The 27,106-nt window shown below is 37.7% G+C and overlaps 1 protein-coding gene across 1 annotated transcript in view; it reads left to right on the top strand.

Annotated features, from left to right (window-relative positions):
* The first annotated feature begins 564 nt into the window (after positions 1-564).
* Positions 565-27,106, top strand: part of LOC128644854 (cholesterol 24-hydroxylase) — a 104,301-nt gene continuing 77,759 nt past the window's right edge. The window contains exons 1-4 of the mRNA XM_053697473.1: positions 565-817; positions 6,847-6,924; positions 25,988-26,069; positions 26,969-27,039. Of these exons, the coding sequence (XP_053553448.1) occupies positions 681-817; positions 6,847-6,924; positions 25,988-26,069; positions 26,969-27,039 (368 nt within the window). The 5' untranslated portion in view covers positions 565-680. The remainder of the gene's footprint in view (positions 818-6,846; positions 6,925-25,987; positions 26,070-26,968; positions 27,040-27,106) is intronic.

Genomic DNA, 27,106 nt, shown 5'->3' with positions numbered 1-27,106 from the left:
CAGAGTATGTAATTGTATTATTTTTCTAATTTACTTTTTGACATTTCTCTTTTGATATCCTTTATTGAAAAGCATATCTAGATATGTTCATGAGCAAAAACATATTGACCACTATATTGACTTAGTATTTGTAACAATGTATAATATTGCAAGAAATATTTACACGCCTGAACATATATATATATATATATATATATATATAGTTATGCTTTTCAACAAAAGATACCAAGAAAACAAAGTATATTTGCGAAATAAATTGTATTTTTCTAATTTGATTCTTCTCTCTTAATCATAAAAATTTTTTTAATCATGTCTCTTTAAATATATCCATTTTACTTACATATTTGTGGTTCTACTGACCTTGTAGAATCCCAGACATTTAATGTTTTCATTTTTACAGTTGTAGTTTTTAATTTAAATTGTTATTAGATGACTTCTAGTGCTCAGTGTGATTTTACTTCTATATCAGTAAAACCAGTTGCTATTGTGCGTGACAGAGGAGTTACTGAGGGTGTGGTTAGAAGTAGAACTATATACTTTGTCTCCTCCTGACAAGAGGGAGTGACAGAACTGGTGTTGCTTGGTGCCCTGACTGAACCACTTCACTCCTGAAGTGCCGGTGTCCCAAGCGTGTTCTGCTCACTCAGGTGAAGGTCACAGTTCTCTGCCCCTTAGTGACTATGGGGCTGTGGGCTGCTATCACATGGGGGTCTGCGCTGCTCCTGGCCCTGGCTGTGATCTGCTTTCTCCTCTACTGCGGATACGTGCACTATATACACATGAAATATGACCACATCCCGGGGCCTCCCAGAGACAGGTGAGACACAAGGGGTTAACCCCTGCTGCACCAAGGGCTGCAGGGGCGTGTATAGAGGTTGGGATGTAGAGTACAGCTTCCTTTAGTTTATAAGGCAGTTTATTGGGACAGCATTAACTGTATCTGGTGTTCTAACAAAGTTCAAGTGATCTAACATAGAATAGAATATTTCCATTCTGAAACATTAAACATGTGCAAACATTAAAGGGACACTGAACCCACATTTTTTCTTTTGTGATTCGGATAGAGCAAGCAATTTTAAGCAACTTTCTAATTTACTCTTATTATCAATTTTCTTCATTCTCTTGCTATCTTTATTTGAAAAACAAGGCATTTTTTTTTTTTGTTCAGACCCTGCACAGCACGTTTTTATTGGTGAATGAATTTATCCATCAATCAGCAAGGACAACACAGGTTGTTCACCAAAAATGTGCCGGCATCTAAACTTACATTCTTGCATTTCAAATAAAGATACCAAGATAATAAAGAAAAACTTGATAATAAGAGTAAATTAGAAAGTTGCTTAAAATTTCATGCTCTATCTGAATCACTAAATAAAAATTTTTGGTTCAGTGTCCCTTTAAGCCAATGTATACAATTTACTTGCAGCTCTTTGAAGAATGTGCAGTAAAGAAGTTTGAGTCTCATTCTGCTAACATTTCTCCCTAGTAGAACACTGATTCAGAGACTGTGTGGCACACTGGCTTGTTCTTCAGATCACACTTTTAGATTAATCAAAATGACATCATGAAATGAGAAAACAGATTGTATAAATATCTTACCATGTGATCATCCAGATTTTGCAGCAAGTTTAAAATGTGTTATATATGATAGTTAAAGGGAAATTCAGAGATCTGTGTATTAAAATAAATTGCAGGCACAACCTTTGATGTCTAAAAGTTGATTTAAAGGGACTCGATTGTTAAACATTTTCTCGTTTCCAGTTAAAAGAATGTTTTCAGCTTCTGAGCAATAAAGTCCCAGAGCTCTGCTTCTTCTTGTTAGTTTTACTTGAATTTTTTTACTGCTCTTCCTTAAACCTGTGTTTGTTTAAATATATTTTAACACGTTTATCTGCTGCTCTTTAAAGGGACATTAAACACTTTGAGATGGTAAAATAAAATGATAAATTATATATATATATATATATATATATATATATATATATATATATATAACTCTGCAATATACTTTCATGATTTATTTTGCCCCCTTTTCCTGTAATTCCATTTTGAAATTGTGAGCTTTTCAGTTCTTGTTAGAAACGGAAGTGCAGAACACTCACTGTTATATTCCCCACAGCCATTGGCTACACAATCTAGCCACCTATTTATAACTTTCCCTAATTGGCCACAAGGGTTGCCAGGTGTCCGTTATTTGACCGGACAGTCCAGTATTTTTGATTACTGCCCGGTAATATGAGTCCAAAAATGGACAAGCCTCTAAGAGAGTCACACTGTCTGTTTCAAATTATTTTTTTACGTCCGCGCTTCCAAATTCCAGGCTAGCCAACCTAAAGTGAATGTAAATTTTGATGTTTAAGTGCCCGGTTTTTAAAACTTTGATTAAAAACAGGGGCACTTTAATTCATCAAAATTTACATTTCACTCCTGTTGTGAAAAAAAACTTACCTTTTAAACTTCACAGCAGCTGCTGCTTCCTCCGGTCTCACAAGCCATTTCTGATGTCAGAAATGATTGATAGGTCATCCTCCAATCACAGATTCCCCCCCGAGGGATTCAGTGTCTGATTCACTGCTGTGATTGGAGGAAGCCAGATACCTCATTTTAGACCCAGGAAGAGGCTTTGAAACAGGTGGAGGAAGCTGGAGCTGCTGTGAAGATTAAAAAGTAAGTTTATTTTCACAACAGGAGTGAAATGAAAATATTGATGAATTAAAGTGCCCCTGTTTTTAATCAAAGTTTTAAAAACCGGGCACTTTAGCATCAAAATTTACATTCACTTAACCTAGGCCAGCCCAGCCCATGTGCCCCAACTGGTAGTCAGGCACCCAATTTAGCCTGCTAGTTGGCTGCCATTAGCTCAGTTGGAGCTGGACTCCTAGCTTGGTGGACACAGCTTACACTGACTGAGTCTGTCGGACTGACATCACGTGATCACATGCGTGACGTCACATCAGCGAGAAGACCCGCAGGCTGCTCTGAATGCTGTGTGCATTCACTCAGTCAGTAGCAATTTGTCACTTCAGTGTGTGCGACTGTCTGAGATTAGATCAGACTCGGTGTGACCTAGTTACAAGTTGTTAAACAATGAAGTATGTGGCATGAGTCAATCAAATACAACTGAGAAGGTAACCTTAGTTACAACATGGCAGCTCCCATTGTTTTATAGACACTAAAACTTTACACTTATTTTGTCAGTAAATGAAGGAGAGTTGCTGCACATGTGCAAACCTCAGCTCTGGAATACATTGAAAGACAGATTTCAATAAGGCGGCACCCATGTCTTAGTGTTTAATGTCCCTTTAATAAACATAACCAAGAAAACACAAGGAATTCTCTGAGGCAGTCAGTATATATTATAGGGTTTGAGGGCTAGATTTATCAAAGGCTAGGCGAACTCTGTATGTTCTTCGCCTGTAACTGCGCCCCAGCTCGCCTCCGGAGAGGCGCACATGTGCGCCTAAATTTATAAAAAAAATAGACGTAAATTTGCGCAGACGAGCTGGGGCGTAATAATGATAAATTGCGCCTGTCGGAAAAAGCATTTACTCCCTATTTGTCACAGTACATCCCTATAAATATTTGCGCCGCCATCTTTTAAATATTAAAAAAACGTTTTTTAGGTAACTATTTAGCTAATATTTATATTATATAATGTTTCTGGGCTGTTTGTGCCATATGTTGACACAAAAATAAAATATATCGATACATCTATATAAAACTTTTGGTACCATATGCGCCTGTGGAAGCGCAAATTACTGGGAATAACAGTCTCTTCTTTGCGCTGAACTTTTGAAAAATTAGTTAAAAGAGTAAAGTACTGCATCACAAGATGTAAAAGCATGTAATATAATGGTGTTCGCCTCAGTCTGTATGGCAAAATATACAACACGCAATTACAGCCGGAATTATCGGCGCAAAGCAATGATGAATAAGCAACTGGGCGTATTTGTAGGTCGGGCTGTTAAATTACGCCTATTACTAATGTATATTGGTGCACTCGGGAGCGCGCCTGTGCGCCTAGGCGAATGCAAGTGGAGTGCGAAGAAGTTTCTTTCAGATTTGCGCAATTATAGGCGCAGAGTGCTGTGATAAATATGAGGATCCGTTTGTATGCGTTATTTTGGACGATATTAGAGGAGAATGGCTTTGATAAATCTAGCCCTAGTACTACAACTCACAGTAGCAGATGATATATTGACTGACATCACTTTTAAAAGTGCAACTTAAAGGGAAATTAAACCAAACATTTTTATATCATGGTTCAGATAAACCATACGATTAAAAAAAACAAAAAAACACTTCTATTATCACATTTTCTTCTTTCTCTTGGTATCTTTTGTTGAAAAGCAGGGAAATATGCTCAGTAGCCTGCCCATGTCTGGAGCACTGTATGACAGCCATTTTGCAACAATGTTATACATTTGCAAGAGCACTAGATAGCAGCACTATTCCCTGTCATGTGGGTGATCCAGATGCCTACCTAGGTATCTCTACAACTCAGAATATCATGTGAATTAAAGGGACACTAAACCCAAAACTTTTCTTTCATGATTCAGGTAGAGGATACAATTTTAAACAACATTCCAATTTACTTCTTTTATCTAATTTGTTTCATTCTTTAGATATCTTTTGTTAAAGAAATAGCAATGCACATGGGTGAGCCAATCACATGAGACATATATGTGCCAGCAACAATCAGCAGCTACTGAGCCTATCTACTTTTTCAGCAAAGGATATCAAGTGAATGAAGCAAATTAGATAATAGATGTAAATTAGACAGTTGTTTAAAATTGCATGCTCTTTCAAAACCACGAAAGAAAAAATTTGGGTTTCATGTCCCTTTAAGCAAATGTGATAATAGAAGTAAATTGGAAACTTTTTTTTCTTTTTCTTTTTTTCAATGGCATGCTCTGTCCGAATCACAAAAGAACATTTTTGGGTTTCATATCCCTTTATACTGGAAAAGTGAGAACACTGGTCAAATCATTTTTATAAGCTCTTGAAAATCAACTTAATGTGAAATTGATGAAAGGTGAAGAAAATCTTGAAGGTTATCATTGTCTACTTAAAGGGACATGAAACCCACATTTTTTCTTTTGTGATTTAGAAAAAACATGCGTTTTTAAACAACTTTCTAATTTACATCCATTATCTAACTTGCTTCATTCTCTTAATATACATTGCTGAAAAGCATATCTAGATAGGCTCAGTAGCTGCTGATTGGTTGCTGCACATAGATGCCTCGTATGATTGGCTCACCCATGTGCATTGCTATTTATTCAACAAAGGATATCTAAAGAATTAAGCAAATTAGATAATAGAAGTAAATTGGAATGTTGTTTAAAATTGTATTCTCTACCTGAATCGTGAAAGAAATGTTTTGGGTTTAGTGTCCCTTTAATTGTGCAGATTCTATTTAAGAATAGATGCGCCTCCAAACATTGAAGTAATTATGGCCTAGAGCGCAAAAATATTAGTGTTATCAATAGTGCTCCTATTCAAGCACTCAAATCACAAGTTTAAAGTTACCAAGTGAAAGCTTCAGGCGTGCTTACATTTGGAGATGAAATAAAGGAGGCCGGTGACTTCTTTTTGCTCTCACGCTAACCCAAAGATGCTCTAGGCCAACTGCGTTAAAGCAAAAGGTGCATTAAGAAATACTTAAAGGGACACTGAACCCAAATGTTTCCTTTCATGATTCAGATAGAGCATGCAATTTTAAGCAACTTTCTAATTTGCTCCTATTATCATTTTTTCTTCGTTCTCTTGCTATCTTTATTTGAATAAGAAGGCATCTAAGCTATTTGTTTGGGTCAGAACCCTGGAAAGCACTTGTTCATTGGTGGATGAATTTATCCACCAATCAGCAAGAACAATCCAGGTTGTTCACCAAAAATGGGCCGGCATGTAACTTACATTTCAAATAAAGATACCAAGAGAATGAAGAAAATGTGATAATAGGAGTAAATTAGAAAGTTGCTTAGCATTGCATGCTCTATCTGAATCACAAAAGAAAAAAAAATGGGCATTGTTCTTCACTAAGAAGAAAATGTTACTTTTAAAATGATATACACACACATGGTGTGACAGGTCATTGTGCATGCACTGTACAATTTGTAGGGAATCTCGGTTGCATAGACAATTAATAAATATGTTAAAAACTGCAGTTAGTAAGAAATTCAGTTTGTTGTCATACACCCCGAAACACAATATACATACATACACTTCAGCCATGCACAATACTCACACATATGCACACCCAAAGACATACACACATAAATTTACACATGTATACATACATATATGCATATACACATACCCACAATACACAAATAGGGTATACACATAAACATGTGTATGTATGTGTGTGTATGTGTGTGTGTATATATATATATATATATATATATATATCTCATTGGCATACACAGACACATGCACACTCAGATGTTACAAATAATCCTATACCCACAAGCACACTCAAATGTTACACATAAACATGCACACTCAGATGTTACACATGCGCACACAGTCATCCCAACCTGCAAACACTTATCCCCCCCCCCCCCCAGTTATATATTGGACACCTTGAAACCCTAAATAAGATAGAGACTTATCATTAAAGTAGCTTCCCACTAAAGGCACATAAAAAAAAAAAGTAGCTTTATTGCACAACCACATACAACAAACCTATTTTCCAGTGATCGTACGCTTGTTGAATGCTTAAATATTTTATGCACACTCAGCTGTTAAACAGACACATGCACACTCAGCTGTTACACAGACACATGCGCACACAGACACACACACACCATGATTATGACTAAGTATATGTTTCTGTTTCAGCTTCTTGCTTGGTCATTTACCCACAGTAACAAACGCAGCCAAGAATAATGAAGTTATCTATGACTCCTTTTTAGACTGGTAAGTGAGAACTGTTATGCATTAAAGGGCCATGATACCCAAATGTTGAAACACTTGAAAGTGATGCAGCATAGCTGTAAAAAGCTGACTGGAAAATATTACCTGAACATCTCTATGTAAAAAAGATGTATTTTACCTCAAAATTCCCTAAGTATTCACACCCCATTGTAAAGGACTTTAAGCAGCAAATCCGTATGTCTGTCCCGGGACAGGCAAGGGAGTGAGCTTCGTGCACACTTATGTTATTTGCCTATTCAGTTTAAGGAAGTTTACTATGAAATCTCATGAGATCACAATAAAAGAGTTCATGACCTCAGCACTGTTGATTGGCTGCTGTTCACTTCTTATTTTTTTTTTTTTTTATTGAATTAACTGAATGATAACTTTTTACACAGCACTTACTTTGGTGAGCTGAGGAAATTGTGAGGTAAAATATCTTCCTTTTTTTACATAGAGATGCTCAGGTGATATTTTCCTGTCAGCTTTTTACAGTTATACTGCATCAGTTTCAAGTGATTTAGCATATGAGTATTATGTCCCTTATACTAATGTACTAAATGTATGGAGATGTTATTTTGTATGGAAAGAAAGAACTATTGGTACTAGCTGTATTACTTTTTCTTCTACTGGTGTATTTGTCATAATAATAAACAAGCAGCCCTTTAGTTTAGCCCTCTAGTTGTAAATTAACAAATGATTGCACGCGCCAAATAAAAGTAGATTGGTTTGTGCTAGTAATACTGTTAAAGGGTCATGAAACCCAACATTTTTCTTTCATTATTCAGATGGAGAATACAATTTTAAACCACTTTCTAATTTACTTCTATTATATAATTTGTTTAATTATCTTGGTATTTGTTGAAGAAGCAGCAGTGCACTACTGGTTTCTAACATAAAAAATGGATGAGCCAATATATACAGCCACCAATCTGCAGCTAGAACCTAGGTTATTTACTGCTTCTGAGCTTGCCTAGATAAACCTTTCAGCAAAGGATAACAAGAGAAGGAAGCAAATTAAATAATAGAAGTAAATTTGAAAGTTGTTTAAAATTGAATTATCTATCTGAATCGTGAAATAAACATTTTGGGTTTCATGTCCCTTTTAAGTCTACAGGTGGTAAAAAGGCTTCGAAAGTTAAAATTTACACAAGGTACAAAAGACTCTCTAGATCTTAATGTCTCAGGGCTGGCGAGATTATTAAAGAATGCTCACCAGTCCTATTTCCCTGGTGAAATGGTCTTAAAGGGACATACAACCCACATTTTTTCTTTCATGATTCAGATAGAGCATACGATTTTAAACAACTTTCCAATTTACTTCTGTTATCAAATTGTCTTTGTTTTCTTGTTATCCTTTGTTGAAAAGCTGGGATGTAAGCTCATGCGTGCGCACGTGTCCACAACACTATATTTCAGCAGTTTTGCAACAATAATATACATTAGCAGAAGCACTAGATGGCAGCACTATTTCCTGTCATGTAGTGCTTCAGGCATGTGCACGCTACCTACCTAGTTATTCCTTTAACAAAGAATTACATGAGAACTAAACAAATTTTATAATAGAACTAAATTGGAAACATTTTAAAAATTGTATTCTCTATCTAAATAATGAAAGAACATTTTTGGGTTTACTTTCCCTTTAACCCCTTAATGACCAGACCATTTTTCAATTTTCTTACCCTTAAGGACAAAGGCTATTTTTACATTTCTGCAGTGTTTGCGTTTAGCTGTAATTTCCCTCTTACTCATTTACTGTACCCACACATATTATATACCGTTTTTCTCGCCATTAAATGGACTTTCTAAATATACCATTATTTTCATCATATCTTATAATTTACTATAAAAAAATGATAAAATATGAGGAAAAAATGTAAAAAAACCCCACACTTTTTCTAACTTTTACCCCCAAAATCTGTTACACATCTAAAATCACCAAAAAACACCCATGCTAAATAGTTTCTAAATTTTGTCCTGAGTTTAGAAATACCCAATGTTTACATGTTCTTTGCAAGCTATAGGGCAATAAATACAAGTAGCACTTTGCTATTTCCAAACCACTTTTTTTCTAAATTAGCGCTAGTTATTATTATTATTATTATCAGTTATTTGTAGAGCGCCAACAGATTCCGCAGCGCTAAGTTACATTGGAACACTGATATCTGTCAGGAATACCTGAATATCCCTTGACATGTGTATATATATATTATTATTATTATTTATTATTATTTTTTTTTTTATCTAGGCCCATTTTGGTATATTTCATGCCACCATTTCACCGCCAAATGCGATCAAATTAAAAAAAAAGTTCACTTTTTCATAAATTTTGTCACAAACTTTAGGTTTCCCACTGAAATTATTTACAAACAGCTTCTGCAATTATGACACAAATGGTTGTAAATGCTTCTCTGGGATCCCCATTGTTCAGAAATTGCAGACTTGTATGGCTTTGGGGTTGCTTTTTGGTAATTAGAAGGCCGCTAAATGCCGCTGCGCACCAAACTTGTTTTATGCCCAGCAGTGAAGGGGTTAATTAGGGAGTTTGTAGGGTTAATTTTAGCTTTAGTGTAGTAGACAACCCCAAGTATTGATCTAGGCCCATTTTGGTATATTTCATGCCACCATTTCACCGCCAAATGCGAGCAAATAAAATAAAAAAAAAAAAAAACTTTACATTTTTCACAATTTTAGGTTTCTCACTGAAATTATTTACAAACAGCTTATGCAATTATGGCACAAATTGTTGTAAAAGCTTCTCTGGGATCCCCTTTGTTCAGAAATAGCAGAATTATATGGCTTTGGCGTTGCTTTTTGGTAATTAGAAGGCCGCTAAATGCTGCTGCACACCACACGTGAATTATGCCCAGCAGTGAAGGGGTTAATTAGGGAGCTTGCAGGGTTAATTTTAGCTTTAGTGTAGAAATCAGCCTCCCACCTGACACATCCCAAATTCACATCCCCACAGGCCCCACCGCACGCTCCCGGCGTGCACATTGCACTTACAGGAACTGGATGCCGAGTAGCGATGGGCCGCCCACCCGCCTCCCTGCTATGCTCCCACCCACCAACGAACGGCACCATTGCTACCGGTGCAGAGAGGGCCACAGAGTGGCTCTCTCTGCATCGGAGTCTTGTAAATAGGTATTGCAGGATGCCTCCATATCGAGGCATCACTGCAATACCCTGAGAGCTGCCTGAAGCGATTGCGATCGTTTCCAGCACTCTGTTAGACAACCGACGTACCAGGTACGTCTATTGTCATTAACTGTTTGTTTTTGTATGACGTACCTGGTACGTCAGTTGTCATTAAGGGGTTAAGTCACTTTTTGTCTTGCTAAGGGGCGTATACTGCATTTTGTATGGGGAGGAGATGCATACATTTCAAAAGTACATAATAAATGTCGTATTTTAAAATCTTACAAAATCAATAATAGAACCACCACTTACACATAATTACAAAGGAAAAAAAAATATTTTAAAAGTGATGGTAAATCCTAGCATTTTTGAAACACTAGAATTTACCAGTGCTACAAATAAAGGGGACATTCGGTCATGAAGTATAAAAAAACTTCATGCTGAAAGTTTCTGTGTATGCCGTGGCTTCCCAAGGCAGAACACTGTTTTATCAATGAGGTGATGTTAGCCAATAGTGTGCTAGCCATCAATGCCAATTGGCCCAAATGGCTACTGGCTAAGAGGTGGAAACGTCACCTCATTGAAAAAATAACGTGCTGCCATAGGCGGCCTGAGACACTCAGCACGGCATTAGCTGCAAGTAAATAAAGGAAGTTTCAGCATGAAGTTTTTTTTTTATACTTCATGACTGAGAGTCCCCATTATTTGTAGTACTGGTAAATCCTAGTGTTTCAAAAATGCTAAGATTTACTATCACTTTAAGGTGCATCAAACATCATAACAAAATCCTCACCAAAAATTGTATTATGTAACATGAGTAGTAAATTACTCTGGTAGAAATAGTGTTAAATAGCACAGCGTAAATCGTAAAAAGTACACTATGTGTAAATCACTTTGTAATTCATACTTTTAAGTACAAAATACAAAGCGTAATTGTTGTTTTTTCATAAAATGGGCGTTCCATGAGCGTATATGAAATTGTCTCTCTAATATCCGCGTAATTCTGTGAAAATGTTCTCACTGCAGATCTCAGTTTTTTTTCTAGGCAACTAAATGGTGGCAAGTTTTTCTCAAAATACTTATAACCCTAATAGACAAATACATGCATATAAATATATAGGCAAGATTTAGATGCATATAAAAATATAGGCAAGATATTAAATGCATATAAAAATATAGGCAAGATTTAGATGCTAGAAAACAGCTAATGTGTTTTAAACTTTTTATATTGGCTGCAGGATTATTATTTTTTTTAAAGTGTGCCCCCTGCTCATTGCAAGCTCCATTACTTTTATCACAGGGTAGGTATATGGGGTAAAATATCAATGCCTGGTTAGTGCGAAACACTGCTCACCTCTAAAACTTTCCCAAAAGGTTTAAGAAATAAAATACTAATAAATAAGGTGGCGCAAATATATGCCGTTTCTACTCAGTGGGCCTTGAGTAACTATTTGATATATATTTGTGTATATGTTTATTTCAAATGTCCTTTGCGGTAAATGTTGAATTAGTTGTTTACTAGATGTACCCTCTTGTAGTGATGTCGCAAATTGTTCGCCGGCGAATAGTTCCCGACGAACATAGCCTGTTCGCCACGGCGAGCGAACATATGCGATGTTCGATCCGCCCCCTATTCGTCATCATTGAGTAAACATTGACCCTGTATCTCACAGTCTGCAGACACATTCCAGCCAATCAGCAGCAGACACTCCCTCCCAGACCCTCCCAGCTCCTGGACAGCAGCCATTTTAGATTCATTCGGAAGCTGCTTTCTTAGTGAGAGGAGGGACAGTGTAGCTGCTGCTGATTTAATAGGGAAATTGATAGCTAGGCTAGTGTATTCAGTGTCCACTACAGTCCTGAAGGACTCATCTGATCTCTGCTGTAAGGACAGCACCCCAAAAAGCTCTTTTTAGGGCTGCTTTTTTTTTTTCCCTGTGTAATCTAATTGCAGTTGCCTGCCTGCCAGCGTGTGTGTCAGGCTCACAGCGTATACTGTGCCCACTTGCCCAGTGCCACCATTCATATCTGGTGTAACAGTAGTGTAAATAATTTAAAAAAACAAAAAAACTTTTTTGGCTGTGAAACATCAGTCTGCCAATGTACTCTAATTGCAGTTGCCTGCCTGCCAGCGTGTGTGCTAGGCCCACTTGCCCAGTGCCACCACTCATATATGGTGTAACAGTAGTGTAAATAATTAAAAAAAAAAAAAAAAAAAACTTTTTTGACTGTGAAACATCAGTCTGCTTGTGTAATCTAATTGCAGTTGCCTGCCTGCCAGCGTGTGTGCCAGGCTCGCAGAGTACACTGTGCCCACTTGCCCAGTGGCACCACTCATATCTTGTTTAATAGTAGTCTAAGTGTACATTTAAAAAAATAAAAACTTTTTGGACAGTGAAACATCAGTCTGCTTTTTTGTGTCAGGCTCACAGCGTATACTGTGCCCACTTGCCCAGTGCCACCACTCATATCTTGTTTAATAGTAGTGTAAGTGTACATTTAAAAAAAAAATGACAGGCAGAGGCAGGCCACCCCGCAGGTGCCGTCGTGGTCGTGGTGCTGTGATTCCCTTTGGCCATAGAATAATGCCCAGTGTTCAGAGGACACATACCATGAACTCACAGATCTGAGGAGGACATAGTTGACTTTTTAACACAGGACACCCAATCTTCTATAGCTTCCGCTACAAACCTTGACACACCATCCTCCTCCAGCTTATCTTCGGGCACCTCTCAAGTTACCACTCGCCCGCCTGCCGCCACCACCAACACTAGCACCACAGCCGCTTCACTTGATCTGTCAGAGGAGTTTTTTACACATCAGTTGGAAGAAATGAGTGATGCGCAACCATCATTGACAGAGGATGTAGATAGATATATCTGTCAGGCAGCATTACAGACATGGACGTACGGTCTGATGATGATGATGTTGTACCCGCTGCTGCTTCCTTTGTTGATTTGTCAGATACATGTGAAGTGGTTGATGATGACGATGCGTCCGTGGATGTCACATGGGTGCCCGCTAGAAGAGAAGAAGAACAGGGGGAAAGTTCAGATGGGGAGACAGAGAGGAGGAGGAGGAGACGAGTTGGAAGCAGGGGGAGGTCGTCGCAAGGAGCTAGTGGCACAGTCAGACAGCATGCATCGGCACCCGGGGCAGCCAGACAGCACGCCAATCAACGCATGCTGTTGCCACCACCAGAATGCCGTCATCGCAAAGCTCAGCAGTGTGGCATTTTTTTGTGTGTCTGCCTCTGACAACAGCGATGCCATTTGCAACCTGTGCCAAAAGAAAGTGAGTCGTGGGAAGTCCAACACCCACCTAGGTACAACTGCTTTGCGAAGGCACATGATCGCACATCACAAACGCCTTTGGGATCAACACATGAGTAGAAGCAGCACACAAACTCAAAGCCGCCATCCTCCTCCTGGTCCAGCATCTTCAGCCACCTCAACCACTGCTGTCCTCCTTGCCCCCTCTCAACCATCTGCCACTCCGTCTCTCTTCCGGAGCAGTTTCTGCTCATCTGCCCACAGTCAGGTGTCTGTCAAGGACATGTTTGAGCGTAAGAAGCCAATGTCACAAAGTCACCCCCTTGCCCGGCGTCTGACAGCTGGCTTGTCTGAACTCTTAGCCCGCCAGCTTTTACCATACAAGCTGGTGGAGTCTGAGGCGTTCAAACAATTTGTAGCTATTAGGACATCGCAGTGGAAGGTACCCGGCCGAAATTTCTTTTCACAAAAGGCAATCCCCAACCTGTACTCGATTGTGCGAAAGGAAGTAATGGCATGTCGGGCACACAGTGTTGAGGCAAGGGTCCATATGACCACTGATAGCTGGTCTGCAAAGCATGGTCAGGGCAGGTATATCACCTACACTGCGCATTGGGTAAACCTGCTGACGGCTGCCAAGCATGGAATGCGTGGCTCTGCAGAGGAGTTGGTGACACCGCCACAACTTGCAGGCAGGCCTGCTGCCACCTCCTCTACTCCTCCTACTCTATCCTCTTCCATAACCTCCTCGGCTGAGTCCTCTTCTGCTGCTGCGTCTTGCTCCACATCAACGGCACCCCCCCAGCTCCGCAGGTACTATTCCACATCCCGGATATGGCAGTGTCACGCCGTCTTGGGGTTGATTTGCCTGAAAGCAGAGAGTCACACCGGACCAGCACTCCTGTCCACCCTGAATGCACAGGTGGATCAGTGGCTGACTCTGCACCAACTGGAGATCGGCAAAGTGGTTTCTGACACTAGAAGTAATTTGGTGGCGGCATTGAAATTGGGCAAGTTGACACATGTGCCGTGCATGGCACATGTGTGTAATCTGATCGTACAACGCTTTGTGCATAAGTACCCAGGCTTACAGGACGTCCTGAAGCAGGCCAGGAAGGTGTGTGGCCATTTGAGGCATTCATACACGGCCATGGTGCACTTTTCCGATATCCAGCGGTGAAACAACATGCCAGTTAGGCTCTTGATTTGCGACAGCCCGACACGTTGGAATTCAACACTCCTAATGTTCGACCGCCTGCTCCAACAAGAAAAAGCCATTAACGAGTATTTGTATGACCGGAGTGCTAGGACAGCCTCTGAGGAGCAGGGAATTTTTTTGCCACGTTACTGGGCGCTCATGCGCAATGCTTGTATGCTCATGTGTCCTTTTGAGGAGGTGACAAACCTTGTCAGTCGCTCCGAAGGCACCATGAGCGACATCATACCATTTGTTTTCTTCCTGGAGCGTGCCCTGCGAAGAGTCCTGGATCAAGCCGTAGATCACAACCAGAAACAGCCTTATCAGCATCGCTTGCTGGACCTGCGGCAACGCTGGAAGAGGATTGTGAGGAAGAGGAGTCAGAGGAGGAATGTGGCTTTGAGGAGGAAGACCAAGCACAACAGGCATCCCAGGGTGCTCGTTGTCACCTATCTGGTACCCGTGGTGTTGAACGTGGCTGGGGGGAAGAAGATACCTTCCGTGACATCACTGAGGACGAGGAACGGGACATGAGTAGCTCGGCATCCAACCTTGTGCAAATGGGGTCTTTCATGCTGTTGTGCCTGTTGAGGGACCCTTGTATAAAAAAGCTGAAGGAGAACGACCTGTACTGGGTGTCCATGCTACTAGACCCCCGGTATAAGTATAAAGTGCCAGAAATGTTACAGAATTACAACAAGTCGGAAAGGATGCAGCATTTCCAAAATAAATTAAAAAGCATGCTTTACACAGCGTATAAGGTTGATGTCACAGCACAACGTGAATCTAACAGGGGAAGAGCTGAAAGTAATCCTCCGACGACCACGCCGGCAAGGACAGGACGCTTTACAGACGTGTTGTTGATGGAGGACATGCAGAGCTTTTTAACTCCTATGCATCGCCACAGCCCTTCGGGGTCCACCCTCAGAGAACGACTCGACCGACAGGTAGCAGACTACCTCGCCTTAACTGCAGATCTCGACACTCTGAGGAGCGATGAACCCCTTGACTACTGGGTGTGCAGGCTTGACCTGTGGCCTGAGCTATCCCAATTTGCAATAGAATTTCTGGCCTGCCCTGCTTCAAGTGTTCTGTCAGAAAGGACCTTCAGTACAGCAGGAGGTATTGTCACTGAGAAGAGAAGTCGCCTAGGTCAAAAAAGTCTAGATTACCTCACCTTTATTAAGATGAATGAGGGATGGATCCCGAAGGGACTGACATTGGGCGATACATTCGACTAAAAAAGGCCTAATGAGATGAGCTGCCTTGGGCTAAAAATGGTCCACACGCTGCTGTATTTTATCTTCAAATGCCGGATGACTTGCGTGACTTATCCGCCACCAAATAGGGTTCAAGCCGCAATGTTTTAGGGCACTTTCTGCCTGGGAAACAAATATACATTTTTCTGGCCGCTGCTACAGCAGCGGCTGCAACAATACCTAATTTTTCAGGCATGTGTGCATGCCAAATTTTTCTGGCCTCTGGTGCTGCACTGTGGCTTCAAAAACAAAACCAAAAAAAAGACACTTAACAGGGATTAAACTGATAGGAATAGTACTACTTAACACTCCACTCCTATCTGGTGGCACATTAGATTGCACGCGCAGTGCCCCAAATGTGAAGTAGGAGGACCGACCAAGCATCTTTTTCCATCTCCCGGTTCCTAAAATCCATGCCATATTCACGTCCCCTGGCGCCGCAACTGCCTCTGGGAACCTTACCATGAGTCCCAGACCACACGTCTTGTAATTTTCTGTCTGGGAAATTATATATCTATCAAATTTATCTATCAAATCTATCTATCGTATCTATCAAATGTATATTGCATCTATTGATCTATCTATCTAATCTATGTATCTATCTATCAAATCTATCTCGTGGCCGGACTGTTTTGTGACAGCCACTTGTGTTTCGGCCAAAAGTCCGTTGGCCAAATGTCCATCTGCTAAAAGTCCAGCCACGATTGCACGCGCAGTGCTCCAAATTTGAAGTAGGAGGACCGACCAAACATCTTTTTCCATCTCCCGGTTCATAAAATCCATGCCATATACACCTCCCCCGATAGGGGGAGTAACAGGTATTAAACTGATCAGAATAGTTCTGCTTAACACACCACTCATATCTGGTGGCACAGTAGATTGCACGCGTAGTGCCCCAAATTTGAAGTAGGAGGACCGACCAAGCATCTTTTTCCATCTCCTAGTTCCTAAAATCCATGCCATATACACGTCCCTTGGTGCCGCAACTGCCTCTGGGAACCTTACCATGGGTCCCAGACCGCACATCTTGTAATTCTCTGTCTGGGAAATTATATATCTATCAAATCTATCTATCTACCGTATCTATCAAATGTATATTGCATCTATTGATCTATCTATCTCGTGGTTGTGCAAATGGACTGTTTGCGGTTGTTTGCGGTGCGTTAAACGGGGAGTTTAGTCTGTCACTGAAGCGGGCGTAACCCTTACACTACCTGATCGATACAACATCATACCTGATGTTTTAAAGCACGTTATTCCAAACAATTTAGGAATGTTAGGTGATTTATGCCCTTTATGGATTAAAACCAGACTCTGCATCAACTATGTAATTTTCCATGGGAGTTTTGCCATGGATCCCCCTCCGGATGCCACAGTCCAGGTGTTAGTCCCCTTGAAACAACTTTTCCATCACTATTGTGGCCAGAAAGAGTCCCTGTTGGTTTTAAAGTTCGCCTGCCTATTGAAGTCAATGGCGGTTTGCCCTTTTCGCCCGTTCGCGAACAGTTGCGGGCGTTTGCATTCGCAGTTTGCAAACGGAAAATTTTCAGTTTGCGACATCACTACCCTCTTGTATGTGTATTTTGTATTATATGTATATTTTATATTAAAAACATGGGTAATTATTCCCTATTGTATATATTAACTTTGGTGGATATGCGTTAATGTATTAAGAGTTAATATATTCCCTTCATAGGTGATATAAATAAATACAATCAATTTGAGAAAAAAAATCACTATTTTATTTATACAATATCTACTACTGGACAATTCCTAAAATGCTTTAAAATGCTATTCAATAAAAACAACACCGGTGTTGATAATATCACTCTAAATAAAATATAAAAATCGCTACAATGCTCTACAATTCTTAAGCATGTGCCTTTATACAAACAAATGGTGGTTAAAACAGAAATAGACACATTAGAATAGAAACATATAGCATACACAGTTCTGATACAAGGTATCTAGTAATTAAGTCTCTTAATTCAAGTCTCGTTTCAAATAACCCTCTGTTATAGCTTTCTGCAATGTTTTCGGCTTGAGTTAGTATTTCCAATTTCTTTAGGGCTTGAGTTAATGTTAGCAGATATTAAAATGCCCTGTTTTATTTGAGCAAGTGCCTCAAATATAGATATATCAATTTTTGTTTTGTTTTTTTTCTCCTCTCTGCACATTCACATAAATTTATACACACTGTCAGTTCCCCTTATTTGAGGTTTCTGAAAGGCTTTAAAAGGTTATGAGCGGAAATCAGCTTAATGCTTATGAATAGCCAGTGTTGACTTAAAGTATGTAAATACGGTTTTGATATTTCTTGTGGTCTCCTCCGGTTCAACAGTGCACTGTTTCAAAATCCTCCTTCATCGGACAGGTGGTTCCGGTGGAGTGCTGTGACTTCCAGCCCCCGTTTACCGGATGTTCCGATAGGGTCTCCTCTTCAGGTATTTCCTCAATCTTAAGTTAAGGATACCCACTGTGGTTGAATTTACGGGAAATCCCGGGGATTTTTTGGCTCACTTGTGCCCTTTGCGAGTGCTCCCAACTCGGCCTCTGTGTCTGCTGGTTGCTTCTCTCCAGAAACCTTGCGTCTTAGTCGGCACTTTACCCCTCTGGAGCCTCTCCGATTAGCTAGTTCTCACTGCTCTCCTTGCTTGGAATCAGGTTTCTACGCGTTTCGGCATTCAGCCTGTCTCAAGATACCTGATTGATCGATCTGTTGCCTTTTTAAAGCAGTTTTTTACGCCTAACTTTTTCTTTAACCAACTAGTTGCCAGTTGCTCACTTCTTGGATGTTCCAAGAGATACTCCACCGATTTCTTTGCCAATTTTTATTTAATACTCCACATCTTAATTAATTAAGCATTATGATTGTATGTACATATGGCTAGATTGAATATACTTTTTCCTTATGCACTTAATGTCTATTTCTGTTATACTTATTTACATTTTTAGTTAAAATTACTTCCCTTATATGAGTGATTTTAACATTAAATTATAATAATGAATGTATGTGATGATAAATATATGGAACTTTATTATTGTCCTTAGGCAAAATCATTATTTCAAGGGACATATTAATACTTTTGTATTTCCTTTCCTTTCACTGGTTTCAATTGGTATAAAGAATTTGCATCTATACCACATATGTGCATTATATATGCACCTATCATATTCTAAGTGTTACTATATTTATACATCCAATTTATGAATTAAAAGATTATACTTGATTATTTATATGCTACATTTATAGGACTAAAAAATCGGAAAAAAACGAGAGAATATGAGAAAAAAAGTAATATATACACACTCCTTAGCAGATTTTTCGTTTCTTAGGGCAGGTTCATACCTATGTATTTCAATTTAATATTTTCTTTAAATATGAATAATTTTCTCTAGCCAAGATTATGTGCATTATATATATATACACCTATTATTTTGTGAATTTGGCCTAGGTTTAGACATCCTATATAAAAGATACAAAAATTAGAGGTTTATACTAAAATTGTATGCTTATATAGAGGAGTGATAATTACTATTCCTAAGTTACTTTCATTAATAGTTTTAACGATTCCCGGAAATTATATATACTCAATTTTTACCTTCCTCCATATAATTAAATTATCAAATTTAAATCCAATTTGCTATTAAGTACTCTAGGGAATAGAGTTTCCAGTCTATAAATCAATTCTGCCTCTTTATGGAGCAGTTTATTCTCCATATTGCCACCCCTATCTTCTTCTTTTACTTTTTTTATGCCCCAGTAAACTAATTCTTTCAGATTACCTTCATGATGTTCTTTAAAGTGTGCATATAATCTGGTATTGTCCTTTCTTAATTCTATACATCTGATGTGTTCCCTAATCCTATCTTTGAGACTCCTGCTCGTTTGTCCCAAATACTGTAACTTACATGAACTTTGTAATACGTATATTATATTATTGTCTGTGCATTTTATAATCTCATTAATTTTAAATACCATATTCGTAGCAGTAGATCTATCTATATTTGTTTTTGTACTGAATTGACAAGATTTGCAATCATGACAAGGGAAGAAGCCTGTTGGCTCTTCTCCCCTTAAATTCAGTTGTTTATTTGTTGTTTTAGATTTATATTCACTTGGTGAAAGTATATTTTTTAAGTTTGTAGCCTTCCTAAAAATTATGTCTGGTGTGTATTTTAATCTTTTCCCTATAAGAGGATCACTTTTAGCTAAATGCCAATGTTTCTTAATGATACGTTGTATTTGTTTATGTTGGGCTGAATATGTCGTTATGAAGGGTATATTAAATATATCTGGTTCAACTTCTTCCTTACAGTTTTTCTGTCTATCTCCAAGAAACTCTTCTCCATCTAAATCCCTCACTTTATTTTTTATGTCTATTATCTTAGTCTGATTATAAAATTTCTCTAAAAATCTCTCTTGTAAAATGTAATGCTTGTTTGTCATAATCTATAATGTCCGTACAGTTGCATCTGATTCTGGAAAATTGTCCTTTCTGTATATTTCTTTTCCACTTTTCGTGGTGACTACTTTTATAATCAATGTAGTTATTAGCGTCTACTTTTTTAAAGAATGTGGTAGTTTTGCTATCTAGTATAGATACCTCTATATCTTGGAAACTGATTTTTTCCTTACTGGATTCATGGCTAAATATTAACCCTAAATTATTATTATTCAAATCTTCTATGAACTGATCAAATAATTTTTGGTCACCCTTCCAGATAATAAATACATCATCTATGAAGCGTTTATAGAGCACGAGGTTCACACCCCAAGATGTTGTTGATAAAAAGTTTTCTTCAAATTGTCCAACAAACAAATTTGCATAACTGGGTGCAAATCTCGTGCCCATAGCTGTTCCCTTTTTTTGTAAATAGTATTTACCATCGAATTTGAAGTAATTATTATACAAAATGAAAGCCATGCAATCTAGAATAAATCTTTGCTGTGTGTTATTCATGTCCTTATCTTTTTTTAGATATTTCTCTGTAGCTTCTAACCCTTGTGTATGCTCTATATAGGTATATAAAGAACTTACATCACAAGTATATAATTTTCACACCATTTTATTTCTCTTATTATATTTAAAAAGTGTTTTGTATCTTTCAAATGTGATGGTATTTCTTTTACATATCTTTGCAAGAAAAAATCTACGTACTGTGAGAGATTGGAAGTTAATGAATCTTTCCCAGATATTATAGGGCGTCCTGGTGGATTTACGGTGTCTTTGTGTATTTTTGGTAGGAAATAGGATACCGGTGTTCTAGGGTATTCTATTATAAGAAATTTAAATTCCTGATTGTTAATTATTCCCTTATCTTTAGCTTCTAATAGCATAATATCCAAATTATTTTTCATTTTATTTATCGGGTTGTTTAAAAGTTTTTTATATGTTTCTGTGTCATTTATTTATCTGTACGCTTCCTTGAGATATTTCTCTGTGTCCATGATAACAACCCCCCCCCCCCCCCCCCCCCCTTGTCAGTCTGTTTTATAATAATGTTTTTGTTCTCTTAGTTTTTTTAAGGATCAAGTTTTCTTTTTTTAGTCATATTCCATTTAATTTCCTTACTTATATCTAATTTCTCGATGTCTTCCTTTACCTTCTTCACAAACATCTCTATAGCACTGCCTTTTTCTTGAGTTGGAAAAAAACTTGATTTTTGTTTCAGACTTGTATGTATAAATGTGGATTCACATGATGGGGGATTTGCAATAGGGTTCTTCATGAAATATTTTTTCAGAGCTAGTTTTCTGGTGAATTGATTCACATTTATTTATGTTTCAAATTTAATTTATTAGCAGGGGCAAATGATAAACCTTTACCTAAAATAGATGTTTGTTCTTGAATAAGCTCCATCTGGCTTAAATTAAAGATACCCTTTGTTTTTACTTTATATTCTTTATTGCTTTCTTTACATTTTCTAATTCTCCTTCCTCTATTTCCTCTAATCTTCTTTTTCGCTTTGGTGGATCGTGGGATTGAATTGGGCCTTCTTCTAAAAAAAACTTTTGATGTGCTTGCTTTTTGTATTTGAATAGGTTTACCCTTCTTCATATTATCTTCAGTGAGTGAGCTAAATCTTTTGTGAGTGCTTATTTCCCATTCTTTGGGATGTTGTCTATTATCATTATAAGTGTTGGTGTCCCGTTCATTAGATTGATATCTATTCCTTTGTGAATATGTACTTCTATTTTATCCCTGTGAATTGTGCCAGTTCTCACTTACATTATAGGGGCATTTCCACTCATTTTGTGTTTGTCGATTATTCCTGTGATAGTGTGTCCACCTTTCTTGTGTGTTTTTATTTTCTTTGCTATAATGAGTGGGATAATCGGAAAATCTTCCATAATCTTCCCTATTCCTACCATTCCTTTGTTCATAATTACCTTTATAGTGAAAGTTTCTTTTGCAAAATTCTCTATTTCTATTAGGTCCCTCATACCCAAATCTATGATTAGTGCTCCTATCTGGACTATCCCTATTCCTAACGTGCCATCCATTATGATACGTGTTTTTGTGTGTATACCTATTGTCTCTCTCGTTTCCAGTGGTGCTCACATTCTTGTTTATGTGTCTTTTATCCCTTATATAGTTCACCTTATCTTGTTCTCTATAGTTCTCGTCATAATGTATCTCATTGTGTCTATCTTGACCCCTAGTGTATATTTCTTATCTTCATTGTGTTTAAATTTGTCTGTCTGTCTTTGAATCCTATTAGAACTATTTTGTATATTGTTTTGCTCTGCTCTTGATTTTTTGCTAAATACATTCACATTTTTGTTATTAACATCTGTGATGTCATCTTCATCTATATCTATACCTCTATCACAGTCTTCTAAATCCCTTTTAAACTTCCTACATTTAATTTCCAATACTCCTGTTTTTATATCTTCTAGATTTTTAATAATTTCCTGCTGTCTCAGATTTGAAGTTTCTTTTAAATGAATTCCATCAAGTTTGTCCTTACTTTTTTGTATTCTTTCACCTATTTCTATGATGGAAATATCTCTGGCTTTTAAAATTATTTTAATTAGTCCCATGGATGCTGTTTCAAGTATATCATACCATTCCTTATTTAATTCCTCATTAAGTTCAAATGTGCAGTCTTTTCTCACTCTCAGGCCCCTAGGGACCATTTTCTCATTAATATATTTATTAAGAAAGGCTATTTCTAATTTTTGTTTAATCTCTTTAAGATGTTTTCAAGATCGTCTAAGATCTCTGCTTCATCTATTATATTGGTGGTTGATGGTAGATTAGTCAGGTCTTGAACATTAAGTTTATTGTTAATGTCATCTAGGATATTGTTTCTAGTGTTAAAAATATCCATTTAAAACCACTGAGCTGACCAGGCGATATTCTTGGGATAAATATAGAAGAGAAGGTATATGGGGTTAAATATCAATGCCTGGTTAGTGCGAAACACTGATCACCTTTAAAACTTTCCCAAAAGGTTTAAGAAATAAAATACTAATAAATAAGGTGGCGCAAATATATGTCGTTTCTACTCAGTGGGCCTTGAGTAACTATTTGATATATATTTGTGTATATGTTTATTTCAAAAGTCCTTTCCGGTAAATGTTGAATTAGTTGTTTACTAGATGTACCCTCTTGTATGTGTATTTTGTTATATATGTATATTTTATATTAAAAACATGGGTAATGATTCCCTATTGTATATATTAACGTTGGTGGATATGCGTTAATGTATTAGAGTTAATATATTCCCTTCATAGGTGATATAAATAAATACAATCAATTTTAAAAAAAAAATCACTTTTATTTATACAATATCTAATACTGGACAATTCCTAAAATGCTTTAAAATGCTATGTCAAAACTTGTGCCTCATGCTGCGGTCCCGGCTGTCAGCTCTGACAGCTAAGGCTACAAACAGAGGCAGAAGGCATCTGACTTAATAATGTAAGGGAGCGCTGATCGTTCTACCTTTACCATATGAAGGTACTGTAGATCGCCAATGCAAACAGTGACACTCTGTGTCACTGTATGCATCAGCTTACAGTGCTGTCGTGGGCAGTGTGGGAGGGAGGTTGTTGGGTGATGCATTGTGGGAGGAGAGGAAGGGGGGATTCCCTACACTACAGAAAAATAAATGTTTAGAGAGGGAGGGGTTCCCTACTCTATGGAAACAGGTGAGGGAGGTGTGTCCTCCATACAATCAATTTGGGGAAGGGGGATCGCTACACTACAGATTTTTTGAAATATAAATAATAATTAAAAAAAAAACTACACACTGGGTACTGGCAACAGCTGCCAGTACCTAAGATGGCAGCACCTAATGAGAGGGAGGAGGGTTAGAGTGCTGTTTTTTTTGGGGGGAGGGGATCAAGGAGTTAGGTGGGTGATGAGGGTTTCCTACACCACAGAAATGAAGAAAAGAAAAAAAAGCTTTCTCTAAACTGCATACTGGCAGACTGTCTACCAGTACCTAAGATGGTGGTAACCAGGGTTGGGGTGAGGGAGGGTAGGTATCGGGGTGTAGAAGGTGTCAGGTGTTGACGTAATAGCTACATCCAAACATACCCTAGGATAATCTCTACGCTAGCTACCTCATTAACACCTTCACTACCGGGAATATCAGACGTGTGGTGCGCAGTTACAATTAGCGGCCGTCTAATTGCCAAAAACGATGGCAAAGACCAGTATGTCTATTTCTGAACAAAGGGAACCAGACGTCAGAGAAGCTTTCACAACCATTTGTCTTATGACTGTAATAATTGTGTGTAAATAATTTCAGTGAGAAACCCAAAGTTTGTGAAAAAGGTAATTTTTTTTTTTTAAATATGATCGCATTTGGCAGTGAAACAATGGCATGAAATATACCAAAATGGGCCACTGTGAAGGATTTTGCCATGAACAACTCCTTCAGAAAACATTAGAGAACAAGCAAATCACAGCAGGAAAAAGACACACCTAATGAAACAGTTCACAAAAAAGTAGAAAAAAAATAATTTACAGGTCATCTTCATCTATGAAATAAGACACAACATTTACTTGACAGAGGCAATAAAGTCTTTATGATTTTGCACCAGACCATGGCCCTGTCCCACCCAGGCAAATCCAAAGTCAGCCTCTTCATCATGTCTCCAATGCACTTTTCATCCTATTTAGCAAACTACTTTTTTAGATCAAATAGACATATTAATATTTTGCACTTAAAAAATAATACTTTAAGGTCTCTTTACATACTTTATAGAAAGAGAAGCGCTCTACCAGGAATGAACAGCTCAGTAGCTTGTTCTATGGTGAGTTACCACCATCTGGGGTTGTCATGTTCCTTGTACAGAGAAAGATTGCCTGGTATTTTTGGGGCTGGACTTTCCTTACTGGGGGATTTAGACTGATGTACTTCAGGAAAGTTTTCCTCTGTGAAAAGCACAATTGGGCTAAATGAGGTTGCTCCTAGGTGGTAACTCGCCATAGAACAAGCTACTGAGCTGTTTCATTCCTGCTAGAGCGCTTCTCTTTTTGTATGCACTTTAAATACTGGTTTGTTAAAGTACCCAACACAGTGAGCTAAATGTTGAATAATTTCACATAGTTTTCGTTTTTTTTTTTTGTTTTTTTTTACTGGAAGACTGTTTTATAGATGACATTTTATTAAGAACCTGTTTAATGTCATTGTATAAATATAAACAATATGTATATAAACAATTTATATTGCTGCTGGTGAGGATATTTACTTATGCTTTTCAACAAAGTAATTTTGATAATAGAAATACATTTGAAAGGGTCCTAAAATGACCTGCTCTATCTGAAGCTATTCTTGGGACCTGATATAGGTATTGCTGTCGCAGGACAAAGCTTCTGAGTATAGGGGGCAAAAATGTGAGGTATTGGAGAAAGGCATTACATGATCTGGGTGGAATTTGGTCATTCTGTTTTTTTATTTACCTAACGAAAATAAGGACATAATCATCAGAAAGAAGGGCAGCAGGACTTGCCTAATGGGTTAAATTTGACCTATAATTACTGAGACATTGTAAATATGTATGTTTTATTTTTGCATTGCCTTACAGTGACTAAGAAGGAACCTTATTAAGCAGATGTTTGGCACAGTATTAATATGTTGCTCGATATCTAAATTGATGTGTTGACCTTTGTGTGTGTGTGTGTGTGTGTGTGTGTATATATATTTATTATTATTATTATTATTATATTTTTTTTCAGGGTGGGGAAGTATGGGCCATTAGTTCGCATTAATGGTTTTCACAATGTGTACATTGTGGTTGCAAGCCCAGAAGGAATAAAGGTAAATAAACTTTCTACTAAGGAAATGTATTATATATGAAGTATGTTAAGTGTTTGATATGTTCCCAGATAAAAACATCAGTTTCACATATGTTTATTCTTTTCTTTCATGATTCAGAGCATGCAATTTAAAACAACTAATTTAGTCCTATTATCAAATTTTCCTCGTTCTCTTGCTATCTTTATTTAAAAAGCATGAATCTAAAGCTTAGGAGGGGCCCATTTAAGGTTTAGCACCCTGGATAGCGCTGGCTTATTGTTAGCCACATTTAGCCACCAATAAGCAAGTGCAACCCAGGTTCTGAACTAAAAATGGTCCGGCTCCTAAGCTTTATATTCCTGATTTTTAAATTAAGATAGCAAGAGAACAAAGAAAAATAATAGGAGTAAATAAGAATGTTGCTTAAAATTGCATGCTTTATCTGAATCATACAAAAATTGGATTTCATATCCCTTTAAAAGCAAGATCCTCACAAAGAAAAAACATGTTGTGTTGGCTTTAAAAATAATGAAAACATTTCCAGCGTCGGACCTCCAATTTGAAATGTTAAATCTAGGACCACGTTTATGGCAGGTAGTCTTGGGCCACATAGTAATGGAATCTGGGTAGCCCAGAAGCAGATTATTGTTGGCCATATTAATGCTCCTCTAGGCATAGGACTATTACAGGTTGTGAGCTTTGTACTTTTGTCTCTACTTTATTTATGCATAGTAACCATTCAGGCATATAGCAACGCTGTAATCTCAGTTTGTCTGTGCGTTAGCTTTGCTTTTCAAATTATTATAGGACGCTAATGAGTACTGTGGCAGATTTTTTAATACATACTATAATTAATTATATTTTATTTTTTTGTATTCCTTTAGTAAACATTTAGATTTATGTCTTTCTTCCTTTTTAAGGAGTTACTAATGTCAACTAAATACCCTAAGGATTCGTTTTACGATGAGATCTTCAGTATATTTGGAACAAGGTAAGTACAGCAAATCATTTAAATCCTGTTCGTCACATTTGTTCAAAAATAACAAATGTCCCTTTAA

The sequence above is a fragment of the Bombina bombina genome, chromosome 1 (assembly GCF_027579735.1).
Source record: "Bombina bombina isolate aBomBom1 chromosome 1, aBomBom1.pri, whole genome shotgun sequence".
In the NCBI taxonomy this organism is placed as follows: Eukaryota; Metazoa; Chordata; class Amphibia; order Anura; family Bombinatoridae; genus Bombina; species Bombina bombina.
Note: the sequence above shows the minus strand (reverse complement) of the source record. Positions and strands in the feature narration are given on the sequence as shown.